The 13,969-nt window shown below is 48.1% G+C and overlaps 1 protein-coding gene across 2 annotated transcripts in view; it reads left to right on the top strand.

Moving 5' to 3' along the window:
* The window catches only part of Hps4 (Hermansky-Pudlak syndrome 4 protein), a 37,190-nt gene that overhangs the window by 10,913 nt on the left and 12,308 nt on the right, over positions 1 to 13,969 (top strand). Inside the window, exons 1-3 of one of the 2 annotated variants that reach the window (XM_077677797.1) lie at positions 8,143 to 8,303; positions 11,374 to 11,518; positions 12,244 to 12,340. In XM_077677797.1, the coding sequence (XP_077533923.1) occupies positions 8,261 to 8,303; positions 11,374 to 11,518; positions 12,244 to 12,340 (285 nt within the window). In that variant the 5' untranslated portion in view covers positions 8,143 to 8,260. Of the gene's footprint in view, positions 1 to 8,142; positions 8,304 to 11,373; positions 11,519 to 12,243; positions 12,341 to 13,969 lie in introns of those variants that run through there. The other variant, XM_077677796.1, reaches the window with a different exon arrangement.

Genomic DNA, 13,969 nt, shown 5'->3' with positions numbered 1-13,969 from the left:
AAGCCGGCAGAACGACGTTGTTACGCGACGCGGGCCTCGGCGTCGTCCTGGTGGCTACTCATCCGAGACGTGAGCTCGCCGTTGCCGACTCACGAGTCTCATGCCTTGCGAGCGCCCGCAGGACCTGCTGGACGGCCCAGTGTTGATTTTCGTAGGTGTAGCTCCGTCAAGCTCCGTCAAGCTCCGTCAAGCTGACATCTTGTCGGCTTTTTCTGCAGAACTCCAGCATCCTGTATTTTTACTTGATGCGAAATGAATGAATGAATGAATGAATGAATGAATGAATGAATGAATGAATGAATGAATGAACGAACGATGGTTGGGACTATCTTCCAAAACCCGTATGCACTGATATATTTATACCTGCGAGCGCCAACTATTGTATATATTGAGGTGCGGTTAGGGAATTGGAAGCTGCATGAAACTATACTCCTACATACACTCATATACATTTACACAACTTCCCAGGCTTCGCTATTAGAAAGTTTCTTACCCTGCAAGTAAGTCGATTGTTAATGTCTTAAAAATGGCGCGAATGGTTTATCGACAATGCCACGCGACGACCACGTGACCGGATTCCTTGCCATCTCTAGCAGTGAAGTCAAACACGCCGGGTTGTACGAAACGGCGAAACGCGCGTTCTACCAACGCAACTTATATTTCTAACTAGCAGATATTTGACCACCTATATCATGCGCTGCTGCTTCTACAGATAAGTGCATCAGGTTTTCATTGAGCAAAACAGTGTCTGCGTGTACGAGCTCGCTCACCAATGGCGGCATTACAAGGCAGCCTGTATGTCCATATTACCAGATATACCTCTTGTTCAATTCTGCTGTTTTGAAGTGTCTTTCGCAACGACATACTGTTTCCAGGAGTTGCAATCAACTTCAGGGATGTGACGTCAGAAAAGCTACGCCAGGTTTAGACGCAAGAAAAACGTTTCGTTGTTCGACGAGATAAGTTCCGCATACAAGAGAGAGAGTGTCGAATATGTGTTATATGCGGAGATCCATATGGGTGAAAAACGGCGCCCAATGAGGAGGAGGAGCAGAAGAGACGCGCACTGCATGCTCTCATATTTCCTTTCTGTTTACGATGCCTTTCAGGTAAGAAATGTGCAGTACTGTACAGCCTGCCTTGTCGAAAGCACGGCTGGAAGCACGTCTTTTACTAAGATGTCAATCAGTTCCTAGCTTCACTGTTAATCTTCACGATGTTTCGGTAAGTCCTGGAACCTTGGGGAAGAAGTCATTGTGTAGTTTTCCATGGGCGACGCGCAAATCACTGTCCTGCGCGGCTCGGTAAAGCTAAGTAATGCAACACTGACAGTCTACCAGACAGAGAAAACTTGGGGCACTTAAAGGTAGGCGTCGTTATTTCGATGATACTCGTCTCGAAAATATCCACCGTCTGCAGCACGTAATAGTTCCGGGATGCCGCCGAAGCTATCGCGGAGTGTGTCTTGCCGTAAAGACGTGGCCTGATTTGACTGATATTTGCTGATAAGGATGAAAGGCTTAAGCTATAAACAATGGCAATGGGTTTCAGCTTCGCTCGGCTACAGAGAGGAGGAGGGCGTATCTCTGGCGCCCACACCGACGCTATGGCACCCCACGGATAAGAATGTACGGGAACGCGTATTAGCAACAACGGTATATTATCGAGCTACCGCTGATACGTGTGCGTATCAAGCAACTCTCCTATGGTGTCCACGCCCCGTATATGCGAGCTATCAACGCATGGCGCCCGATATTACCCGAAGGCTTCAATGTGTAAAAGAGTGCTGGACGCTTTCATTTAATAGCGCAGTCCAGGTGTGAGCGTGGAACATGAAACGTTTGGCAATATCGGTGCAAGGTGCCACGCGGTGTGATAAGGGAGCTATGAGTAAGGATTGGAGGTTGCACGAAGTTGGGAATACATGGTCCACGGCTTGTAATACTCGACACAGCAGCTGGGTCTCACAGAAAACGTCTAAAATATCGAGTAAATCAGGACAGCTGGGTTAAAAGTCCCCTATGAAATGTAAAAATTCCAGTCATGTTCAACTGGTGCGAGCAAACTTAGACGCCAACACTTAGGTCCCGGGGAGACCCTAGGTGTTCTGGGAGACGCCAGATTTATGATGTCGAAAGGTCCGAACACATGAGCGGAAAAGCACGCGTCCCCGCACGCGCCTCCACCCCGAGAACCGGTTTGGCTGCCGGATGACCCGCCGCATTGGCCGCGCCCCCGGGCGTCCAGGTTTTTGCCGCGCCGCGTCGGAAACCGGATTTGCTTTGACGCATATGTGCATCCCGCTTAATACGTTCGGCCTCTTCTGATAATGCAAGGGATTGTGGTGTACAGCTGCGACATGCTTCGTTATTTACTCTGCTAAGCCTTTATGATATAACCTAACCGCCACTGCGGGGAAATGTAAATAGTACCAGCCTGTACCAACAACCAGCAGCGCACACCACAAGTGCTAATCGTTTTAAGGAAACGGAGCATAAGACTACTGTACTTTCAGAGAATAGCGGATGCCAAAGAATAGCTTGATAAAGAGTAGCGAAGAACTTGGTTGCTCCCCTCAGCTGGTATCAAGTATGTGACCGCCGCGATGCGAGGAAGTATGTTTGGTATCACCACCAGGCAGTGGCGTATAGGGATTTTTCTTGAGGGGGGAGGGGGCCGAATAAAAGGGAGGAGGAGGACTTGAAAGTAGTAAAAAATGTGAAAACACCAGAAAGTAAGAAAAGAAACACAAAATATAAACAAGGAATCAATTCATAACTAAACCCTTTTAGGCGTTGTTACCGAACTCTGTTTTCTCCATTTTAAACTTTCTTCAGGAGGATTGTGAAATGGCTGATTGTCATGGTGAGGCACACGTCGAAGCTGGGTAAGCTTATATAGTGCGTATCGCTTGCGACACCAAAATATTTCGATGATTAATCCCCGATTAATCCCCCGATTAATCCCCCGATGATTAAGCATTAATCCTCCTTACTCGATTATTAATACCCCGAGCGTGCGCAGCGTGCATGCTTTAGCAGGTTGCAAACGCTGCTTTTAAATATCAAACTACACGTCAAAATGACTCTAACTCAATACATATACTATAATGGAACCATATGGAGCACTTGAGTAAGGGTGTCGTCATCCGATACAAGTTGCCCAAGAAGGTGGCAGTTATTTTCCAAGGCGGAGCGTTCTATCAGTTCTACGCAGTTGTTCAATCTCGGAAGCGTCTTGAAGGAGCGTTCGTCCATCTTCGAAGTAAGCTTCGAGTGCCCCTTGGAGATTCTTGTCGCACCGCCAACCTCGCACAGAACACACGTCAGGGTAAACAAAGGACCCGCTCCTATCTGCCTCCCCTTTACCGCATGCTCTCATGGTGGGAATGCTCCGACTGCGAGGGTGCGAGATGATTAGTTTGAGAAGGAGAAAGCAGAAGAAGCGGCGGGTATGAGTACCAGGGCGCAAAATTCGCACATGCACTCGGCTGCATCGATTGTTCCAAGCCTTTGTTGACGCAACTCAGCCCGTGCCTCTGTTGACTTCGCTAATCGGACACGCGGAAAGACCGCACATAGCCACTGCGTAAATTGACGTGTCTGGAGGGAAGTACGCCGCAGTCGTGTGATTGCGGGCATGTTGCATCAAACGACAGTAGCACGCCCGAACGTGTCCGGACCTGTTCTGGGCACCTGCCACATGGCCCGATATTCTCATACCGAAGGGCATGCCCGAGCTGCCAACACACACTGATGGCGACAGTAGTCTGGTTATGCTCATCATTGAGGTATATATGAATACGGGAGTTACTCATCCCGGTGGATTGACCATCAGTTGGAGCTCTTCGGGTGTCAGTCCAGGGATTAGCGCAGAACTGGATTTATGCAAAACGTTCCCGTGTTGAGTCTGAGGTTTCGGTAGGCAAAGAGATGCGAGCTGCACCCACCGAAGAGCAGACGGTTGCAGAATGATACCGTTCGATAACCACAAAACTGAGAGCCTTTTTTAATACGAAAGTGTTTTATTCCGGGATCCACCAACATTTCACTGACGTCATATCCGTCGTGGAAATGACGCCAGTACAACGAAGCAAGCAGCCTGTAAAGGGTGCACCCCTGCACACAGTGTCTTCGTGTGAGGAAGCAACCTTTAGTACTAAAGAGTACGTTATAAGGGTTGTTCGCTTTCGGGTTTTATATTTTAACACGAAGGTGTTTTATGCCGGGATACTCAAAGATTTCGTTCACGTCATATCCTTTACGGAAATGACGCCAGTACACCTTTGCCGAAGCGACCCGCCAGCAGGATTTCGCTCGCCAAGCACACTCACAAGACAGCTGCCGACCCACAAATCATGCTCAGCTGCACATTTACTGCACCTTTGTGTTTTACCGATCCCTATGACAGGGGAATCAACCACAGTTTTTTTTTCAGTGCACAGTATTACTTCTAAATATCAGACCGATATGTCCGGAACTATTACTTATTAAGTAGAAAGAAGTATGGTTGCATGGTCCAAATCATGTCGCACAAGTCAATAAAGGTTTACACCCTAATGGCCAGGCAGGGAGGACACTGTCACCAATGAGTGAGACCTATGGCGCATCAAGATAGCTTTAGCCGGTATAAAAATTGTTAGGACTAGATTAAAAAAACATTCCCACCAAGAACTATTTTGCTCTGTTGGAAAGCCTGTGCGCGAAGCAGTCTTAAGGAATTGGTGGACGCCTCAAAAGAGGTAGCAAGTCGAGAAGCCCTTATCTAAACTTGTCGAGTTATCTGAAACCTCTTGAATGATTCCGCTTCGCTGTTGCGTGGAGGTCAATCTGGAGGCTGTGCCCTGCCCACTGCGCGACCATCCGTCGTCCCTTCGAGTTTGCTTGTTTACTTAAAGAAGACGCGAGGAAACGTCTTTTCAGCTTGCCGACTTCTTACGATCTCCCGGTGACCCTCTGTAAGTGCCTTCACCGCCGCTACACAACGGTCACTTGAAACATTTCCCTCAGGACCTCGTGTTTGCTCGTATACGCTAAAAGAGAGACGCGAGCACTCTATTGCTGCTGCGATAAACAAGTCTCCTTGCGCTTCTTGGGTTGATGATGGAGGGAGATAAATTCTCTAGTGGTTTGATCTTTCGCACTTCCCACGGGAGGGTTCAGCGGTTATCCTTTCAGGGCAGGGTCGCTGATATATCGTGGCTCTGAGGGTAGACAAGTGCACTCTAATCCGTCATAACAGTTGGCGTTAGTATAAAAATCGCCACACTCCTTTCCCTTTCTCCCCCTCTCTCAACACCTTTCCCTGCTGTGAGGATCCACGTAATCCTTACCCCTGGAGGCCTGCGAGGTAATAACGGATATATCCCTCCTTATCGAAGGAATGCGTGACATTTTAAAGGCAATCATCGCAGATTAATGCTGTCTCCAAGTTTTTTCTTCGTTTTAGGGGCGAAGCCCTTTAGGGACTGGGGCTGTTGGCGTCTCCTGTCGTCGTCGTCATAATCGTCGGCGCGTGTAGTCATGGTACTAAAACACCGGGAAACTCATCTACGCCTCGCGCTGGAGCGCTTCGTAACGCGTACTAAAAAAAACACCAAGGCACTCGTTTACGCCTCGCGCTATAGAGAGCTTCGTGCTTCAAAGATACTTTTACAGCAAAGCTGTATACCTCTACCCCCCGACGCTTTCAGCTCCGTTAGCAAAAACGCCAAGGCGCCACGAATACACTTATACACGGCATGCTTCGCCCCTACCCAGCTTTCCAGTTAGTGGAGATAGCCCGGGATTTTTTTTTAAGTGCGAATGCACTTCTTAAGCGAGCCTGAAGCGTCCGCCGCCGTCCGCATAGCAACAGCTGCGGGTGCGCGCGCTCCTCGTCTTCCTTGGCAACGGGGGGAGATGGGCGCGCGCTGCCTGGCCGCTGACATGGCACATACCCACGTGGGGGATTGGCCAGGAATCTCCTCGTCTTCCTTGGCAACGGGGGGAGATGGGCGCGCGCTGCCTGGCCGCTGACATGGCACATACCCACGTGGGGGATTGGCCAGGAATCGGGCGTGAGAAGGGCTAATGCACCCGCTTAAAGGAGTACTGACACGAAATTTCAAAGCTGAGATCCGCTCTAGCAATCAAGTACAACGACAACACAAATAGGTGTCTGTGAATAAATGCATTTTTCTTTCTTTGCAGTTGTGTGTGTGTGTGTGTGTGTGTGTGTGTGATCTCTCTTTCGCGAACATTACCGAACCGCGCAAATTCAACTCGTGCATTCGCACTTTCACATTCTTCCCCTCGGGGAAATGCGGGGAATTTTTTTTTTTTTTGCAATGACTTTCGCGCTCTATTGCGTATTATACTGCCAGATTGTAAATATTATGCGTAGATAAATATTCTGGAATCCTCGACTTAGTCCCCATAAAAGCCTATAGCCACTTCCACAGAGCGTTAAGCATTATATATGAACTTGAATGCTGCAAATAAAAGCTGAGAAAGGCGGCGCGTATCAGTCGACTGGTAAAACAAAGCAAAATTGGCTCTAATTCACGCTGCGTAGGTGGTTGGACTGCGAATCTGTAAACGATACCCACAACGATTATCCATGCGGCGTCACTTGAGTTCACACACGTGGCGCTACAAAGAGTGAAACCAGAAACTCTGCCAGCCGTTACCTGGGATTCGAGGGGGGGAGGGGGGGGGGGGCAATCCTGAACGCAGTAGCGCCAGCGTCGGCAGAAAGAAGACGGAGAGGAGCGTCTTTCGAAGGGTGGGGAGGAGGGCGGCACGCGCGGCTGTGGCGTCATCTCTCTCACTGCCTCCTGTTCACTATTGTTTGACGCGTCGCCTCCAACTCCCGCCCCCCCTCCCCAGACGCTGAATCCAAACCACCGTCTGTCTCCCCGTCTCCATGTGTGGGCGTAGCTTAGTCAGCAAGACGACGGGCTCTCCATTCGGGCCCAGGTTCGATCATTGGTGGTGCCAGTAGTTTTTTTGTATAGCCTGGGTGTAGCCAGTACCCAGTAGTAGCCTGGATGTTTCTTTGTGTAGCCAGTAGAAGCCTGGGAATTTTCTGCTGAGCGGACCCTAAAATTTCTTTGGCTGGTTAGAGGTACACGGCTTCGCAGTAAAAGATTAACCCTAAATCATTATTAATATTGGAAAGACCGCACATTTGTGAAGCGATATGGTCACGAGCGAACCGCGACTGAAAGCTCCACTCTTATCACCTTGCAAATAAGCGGACACCTGTTATCAGGAAGGGCTTCTCTTTTAACTAGTGCTGTCCCGCAGCGAAGACTCGAAACCATGGTTATCTCGTGGTATTGTGATCTAAAAGGGTCACTGAAGATTGTAAATCAGACAGTGCTCGGGATATCACCCATGGTGTAAGGTTGCGTGGCGAAATGTGCATAGCTCGGCCGATTTGTTGCCTTTTGCTGACATTTCGGAACGATAATCACGTGACCCGTCGTGGAAGTGTATTTCTCTGCCCTGCCAGACACCGATTGTCTTTTTTCGTAATATGCCACCTGTCAAAACCTCGGTGTGAGACGCGAAAAAAAATGTTAGTTTGTTATTAAAAATTTACTATTATTTTTTTTTCTCCGTCTGCCCTAGTGTAGTGGGTTCACCGAAAACGTTTTAATAGGAGAGAGACACTCTACATCACTTTACATGGTCGGCACCTTGGGGTAGGAAGCGAAGTGCGAACCTAAATATTTAAGGTTTGTCGCCATGTCAGATAATGTTAATACTACAGCATAGTTTGTAGGAATCGCTGAGAGTTATATCTTTATTTCACGGTATTACTTCCCTCCATAGGTATACAGCGTGTATACCTACTAATCCAAGCGATCCTTCTATAGTTGTGCGAGAAGTCGCGTCCATCATTGCACGCTATCCTGCAATGCATTCCGCTAAAGAAGAAACGCAATGATTGTTCTAACTTACGTAGATGAAAAAATGACGTGTCCTGTTACAGAAGATGTTTTCGCTAAAAACGCGAGCCGAAACCGGTATCGTTGGATTTGGGGTCGTCCGGTGCGTTGGAGCGTGCACTCGGCTCAGACAATTATTACACAGGCGCGCGAGATTAGATTAACCAGGGGAAGCGAGCCTTATCGCTGCGTCCACTTCTGTCGCCAGGCCGCGGTCGGAGAGCGAGACTTTCCGCGCGTGTTTGCGCGCGCCGGCCACCGGCGGCGGTATTCCGCCTACGCCGCTCGACGCGTTTCATCATGCGCGGTCATCAGCACCGGTAAATGATGGGCGACAGGCATCTGGAAGAAGCCGCCTTGCTGTTCGGTATGTAATGAACTTCGTATACGTCACGGATAGCATGTAAAGAAACGGAGAGAGAGCGTGTCCGACGAGACTGAATCCATTCGACGCGTGCGCATGTAACCGCGCGCTTTTGGGAACTTTCGAGGGATAGATCGGTCTTTCGAGAATGTTTGACAATAATGCATGTAAACGTAAACCCAATTACTATGGAGGCGCAAACACCACAACAAACACGCAAATTTTTGTTAGACAATGCCTGTGTGCCACTTCGCATCGATCTCCTTCCAACCCTCCTTACCAACTTCCAACTTTCTGTTTGCAAACAAAAGGGGTTGGGAGGTAGCACTGTAGCCATTGGCCACCGGATTGCCGACAGACGTGGACTCGTAGCAATTGAGTGATGGTAATTTTTGCCGTGAACTTTTGTTTTGATGTCCGTTACTGTTGATATGATACTTTTGTTTCATTTTATGTGTGTTTTTTAATGCACTTGCTAGCGATGCCAGCGCCCTCGCACTCATGCGACGTCGTGGTGTGAAGTAGATCTATAGATTTTTGTGGGTTGCGACATCTGCGACTGCTGTAAAATGCACTCACGCGTCACCAACACACTCTCCCTCCCGCGATATTCTACTTGACAGCTCTTACAAGCGTTCTCTTAATCTAATACAAAATTGTCAGTATCTATATATATATATATATATATATATATATATATATATATATATATATATATATATATATATATATATATACATAGTGTCAAAGTAAAACAACTAAACATTTGCGTACTGATTTCGCATTAGAGAGTGCGGAAATTGTCGTTGAAGTGTTTACGTGTTATTAATTAAAAGAAAACTGCCAACGGGTGAGCGACTGGAAGATGGTTCCCCGTAGCATTCCGAGAACTCGATTGATTGGGAGACTTAAGGCGCCGACGCTATCGATGAGGCGCATCATACCACCTAGGGATCTTTAACATACGCCCGAAGCTTGAACACAGAGGCGTTTTCGCTTTTCGCCTCTATCAGAAAAGCGGCCGCCACGGCCGGGAATCGATTGATTGATTCATTGTAGGGTTTAACGCGCCGACGCAACACAGGCGATGAGGCGCGCCGTAGTGGAGGGCTCCGGATTAATTTCGACACCATGGGGATCTTAAGCGTGCGCCGAAATCTCGTACAAACGGGCGTTTTTGCTTTTCGCCTCCATCAGAAAAGCGGCCGCCATGGCCGGGAATCGAACCCGCGACCTCGTGCTCAGCAGCGCAAATGGCCGGGAATCGAACCCGCGTCCTTAGGCTGAGCAGCCCAGTGCCTTGGCCACTGGGCCACCGCGGCGGGTAGCATTCCAAGAACTCGCTGCCGCCATCGTCGTCGCTGTTATTGTTGTTTTCTGGTTCCGTATGTTTAGCAATCTGGAGATTTCTACAGCGCCCTTCAAAGCTCAGTGGCCTTCGTACGAAATTATTATCATTCTTGTAAAAATGAATCGTGCCTATGTTTGCGACATGGGGTTCCACAAAAAAATAATTTTCCTGCCTATTTTAGGCGCCTGAAATGTTCCTTTTATTGCCTAAAAATGTGGCCTCTATAGTCATCATCATGGCATGATATTCCGCCACGTGTAGCTTCTGTGAATTTAGGAGCATGGGGATCGTATACTAAGCACTGCTGTGCATGATACAATCTGCGCAGTCTGCGTTGTATGTCACAGTCTGCGTGACATACAAAGATACGTGCCTTTTGGCTGGAGGCCAAGAAAATGGTGATTTAGTAGGACTAGGCAAGGGCATCGATCCGGCTTCGATAAGGGCCCCGCAAGTTCATCAAAGTGCCGCAACCCAGAATCTCACGTGGTAACGCGCCTGACGCAGCGTCGTCTTATATATTGTCAAGTGGCCAAGGACGACGCACGCTTCTTGAAGAAGTTAAGTTGATTATAGCAAACCTGCGCGCTGCAAAGAACTTGAGGAAAACACAAAAGTCGAGAAGCAGTCGAAGTGACGTGCACAGACGAACGTCGGCGAGAGGAGTGCCGCGGTGATTGCCGTCATAAATTTATATGTTGTGCTCTCGCTACTAGAAGCATCAATTAGGACCGTGAACATTTTCGATTAAAGAACAGTCTAGGATAGTGACCGCAAAGCAACACTAGCGATGCGGCGTACAAAAGAAATGGAAGGAAACGCATACTTCGCTTAGAACACAAGACAGCCCGGAGCGACCGGGTGCTGGAACAAAGCACAAGTAAACAAATCAACGGGCAAGGTTTGCGGCAATACAGTATAGCCCACTTATAGCGAACCCGGTTTTAACGAAATCCCGGCTATAACGAACAAACCTTCGTTTCTTCTTTCCCATTTGTCTGCATAGATTTCATGTCCAGATAAAGCGAAAAACGAACATTATGAACTGATTTCCATTTCCCGATGTGTTGGTTGTAAGCGGGCTGGGCTATAATAAGTTTTAACAAAACACGCGTATTGCTGAAACTGTGAGGCCCACGGCCTGCAGCCAGGAGCGCGATGTTCGAACTCCGTGATTCCTTTCCACGAACGACTAGGGTGCCCCTCGTGGTATAGCATGAGTGACGGCGAACCCCGTGCTGTATTGGAGTAGAAAGATCGACACGTAATGTGCTGTGAATCTCTTGTGTGCTTGAAAAAAAAAAAAAAAAAGCCATTTTCGGCTTCTTTGCATAGCTCTGATGCTGTGTAAAAAAGCCAAGAGTATATACGCAACGCGGAAAAGCCGACTTCTTTCACCATGGTCTGAGGTTTGGCAGAAAGAAGAGGTGGGCATCTTCAGCACTCCCCACTGGTCGAGGGTGGTGATGAGAGTGAAGGGGTCGGATTTGCAGGACCACATATGGTGTGGTACTGTATTAGTAAGGCTATACAAAGAAGGGATTCAGCTTCAAGTTGACAGCAAAGGCGAACCTCTTGCAGCGATAGGAATTAATGGGTGGGTGGGTATTTGCGGCCGATTTTTTTGTGCCGATTGTGTTGTTGCGGCCGATCGTGATGATGTCGACCGGTTGTTGCGGCCGATTAATGTTTTTTTTTTTTTTTTTTCTAATTTGCTCGCAGTGGGGGACGCCGTGGCGTCCATCGCTGTTCCCTGGAAATGGGACATCCTGCACCGGTGGAAGTATGGCGGACGCCTGCAAACCAAGCGGCACGCCGCGGCATCCGCTCCCCTCGACAAGACGGCCAACGACGATGACAACCTCTCGTGAGCCTATACTGTCTTTCGAAAGTGAAGCACGCGATGCTTTAAATATTATCTTATCTCATCCCTGCATCACGTTATCTGTCATCCCGGGGGCACTGGTAGCCCACGGCCAGTTCTCTGCACTTAGCCCACACCAAATCCGCATATTTCTTACAATTTGAGCTGTAACTTCCTTCCACCCGAGTTTTCTCCATAATCTAAGATGCTCCTTTTATATCTCTAATCGTTACTCCTACCTTACTTCCTTCCATGGTTCGTGTATGGGTGACCAAAATTCAACTAAAGGGCAATTTAGGACCGTGGGAATGTCCCAAGCGTGCTTTACGGGCTGCAAACGCTCTGATAGAGTACCTGCAACACACAGGGCAGACCACTCTCTGTAAATAAGACAACGTTTCTGTACGCATCAAGTTCTTCAAAGTCATCGCCATCATCTTCATCCCGTCATCAACTGGCGTAGTAAGTTTGGCATTTTAGCCCGGCTAACTTTGCCAGATTTATTAAAGATCGTTTTCTCTCTCTCTCTCTCTCTCTCTCTCTCTCTCTCTCTCTCTCTCTCTCTCTCTCTCTCTCTCTCTCTCTCTCTCTCTCTCTCTCTCTCTCTCTCTCTCTCTCTTCTCTCTCTCTCTCCATTTAACGGAGAGCTTGACCGTTCGATGCATTAGCTGTCGTTCATGTTCTTCGGTATTACGCTGGCCTCATGTCTTTGTCGCCCTTTCTTTCAGATTAAGTGATCGCGTGCTTATTGTCTACGACCGGAACCTGTGCACTACGGAAGAGGACGACCCCAGCGACGCCATCATCTACTTTCACCCTGCGGAGGTAGGTGGCCGGGCTGCGTCATGGCACACATAATCCTAGCTTGCATGCCGATAGAGAAAGGACCTCCCTCACACTGTTCCCACACTGTCGTTCTCTTTGCTGACATGATGTGATACATGCGTAGCGCCGTCGAAAACCCATTCTCAGTACGAGTATTGCCGTACGTGCGTCCCGAAGCCCTTAGCCTCAACTTTCTTCCTTCGATATGTCCCTCCGTGGTGAAGTTAATGATTAGGGCCTGAAAGCACAGCAGAATACGAATGTATTGTGCTTCTGGAAGCCACTTATGCTGACAGTATGCACGTTATTTTTAAAGACGATAGCCTTTCTTGGGCTACTGAAACGCAGAAATTTTGGTCTGACTATGACCCGATACAGCCAGCCGGCTCAAGTGAAACAAAAACTGCGCAATTGATTTATATGCAACAGCCAAATCTTCCAAGTCCGGTGGCAATGTTCCTTTTTGAACATTTTTGAACAAAACCTTCGAAACATTTTTGTACAAAAAACATTTTTGAACAGAAACAGTAAATTACGCAAATAAGAGGCGAAAAATCAATATATAAGTGATATTTGCAGTGTTCCTTTATAAGAAAAATTATGGATGCTTAATTTTTGCGACAGTAAATTCTTCATCGACAGCAGAAAAAAATTCACTCCATCGCCTACTGTTGCCCGCGCCAATATAGCTTCTGGCGTCATTTTAAGAAATCAAACGGCAACAGTTACGAAAGGTTCCACTAGATAGGTTTCAAGTTCCGCTTGGGACGAACGTATAGTGCCTAGAATATTAGGCACTATAACGAACGTGAAGGGCAACGTGGTTCTATGAGAGTTGAAGTAGGGTGCCACAATTCACGCGCGTCTCCGCCGTACGGCAGCGCTGGCATAGAGTCACCCGGCCAGGAGCAGTGGAACTCGGTAAATTTAAATTGACTTGAGCAAACCTTTACCGTGTTTACCTTGGAGGAGCGCGACGGAAGAGGAACAACGTGAGAAGTGAGCGGGAAAGCGAAGGAAGGCATTTCCTTGGCAAATGTCGACTAAGACTCTCGTCTTTTGTCGACATTTGCAACGAAAGGAGCAGATACGAGGCCAGTTTTTTACTCTCGGTGCCCCACCAGCCACCACCCCTTTTTACAGGCCTCTAACCTGTTTTCTTTTCTTTTTTCCGCGCTACAAAAACGGGTGCCAACGGATTCCCTTCCGTATCACTGGTTTTGCAGTGCATGGAAACCCCTTCCGTGCTGGGAGCCCATTTTGCAGCTCGGAAAGAGAAGAAAACAAGCTTTAATTAAGCCGTGGTTACCAAAGCATGCGTGCACTTTACAACAGGCACCTGTAATCAACGCATTGCTTTTCAAGAAAACACCTAGGAATAGCCTTTTCCCTCGAATGGCACCGTAGAATAGCAGTCGTGAATAGGAAGGAAAACATCTTTTAAAATGTAAAGTGGGGTTAGCGTCGCGGCGAGCTGCAACCAAGAATAAAAGGGAGCAGATAGCGAACAGGAAACAAAAGGTGGGTTCGCAGGAGGCTTTTGTTATCGCCTCTGAACAACGACGGTGATATTTGGCGCGCCGTTGAGGAAGGGTACAGATTAGATATAAGTGAAGTTTGTGGTTACAG

This window comes from Haemaphysalis longicornis, unplaced genomic scaffold (genome assembly GCF_048455015.1).
Source record: "Haemaphysalis longicornis isolate Haplotype H1 unplaced genomic scaffold, Haemaphysalis longicornis Haplotype H1 scaffold_7, whole genome shotgun sequence".
NCBI classification, from domain to species: domain Eukaryota; kingdom Metazoa; phylum Arthropoda; class Arachnida; order Ixodida; family Ixodidae; genus Haemaphysalis; species Haemaphysalis longicornis.
This window is presented reverse-complemented; position numbering and strand designations above follow the sequence as displayed.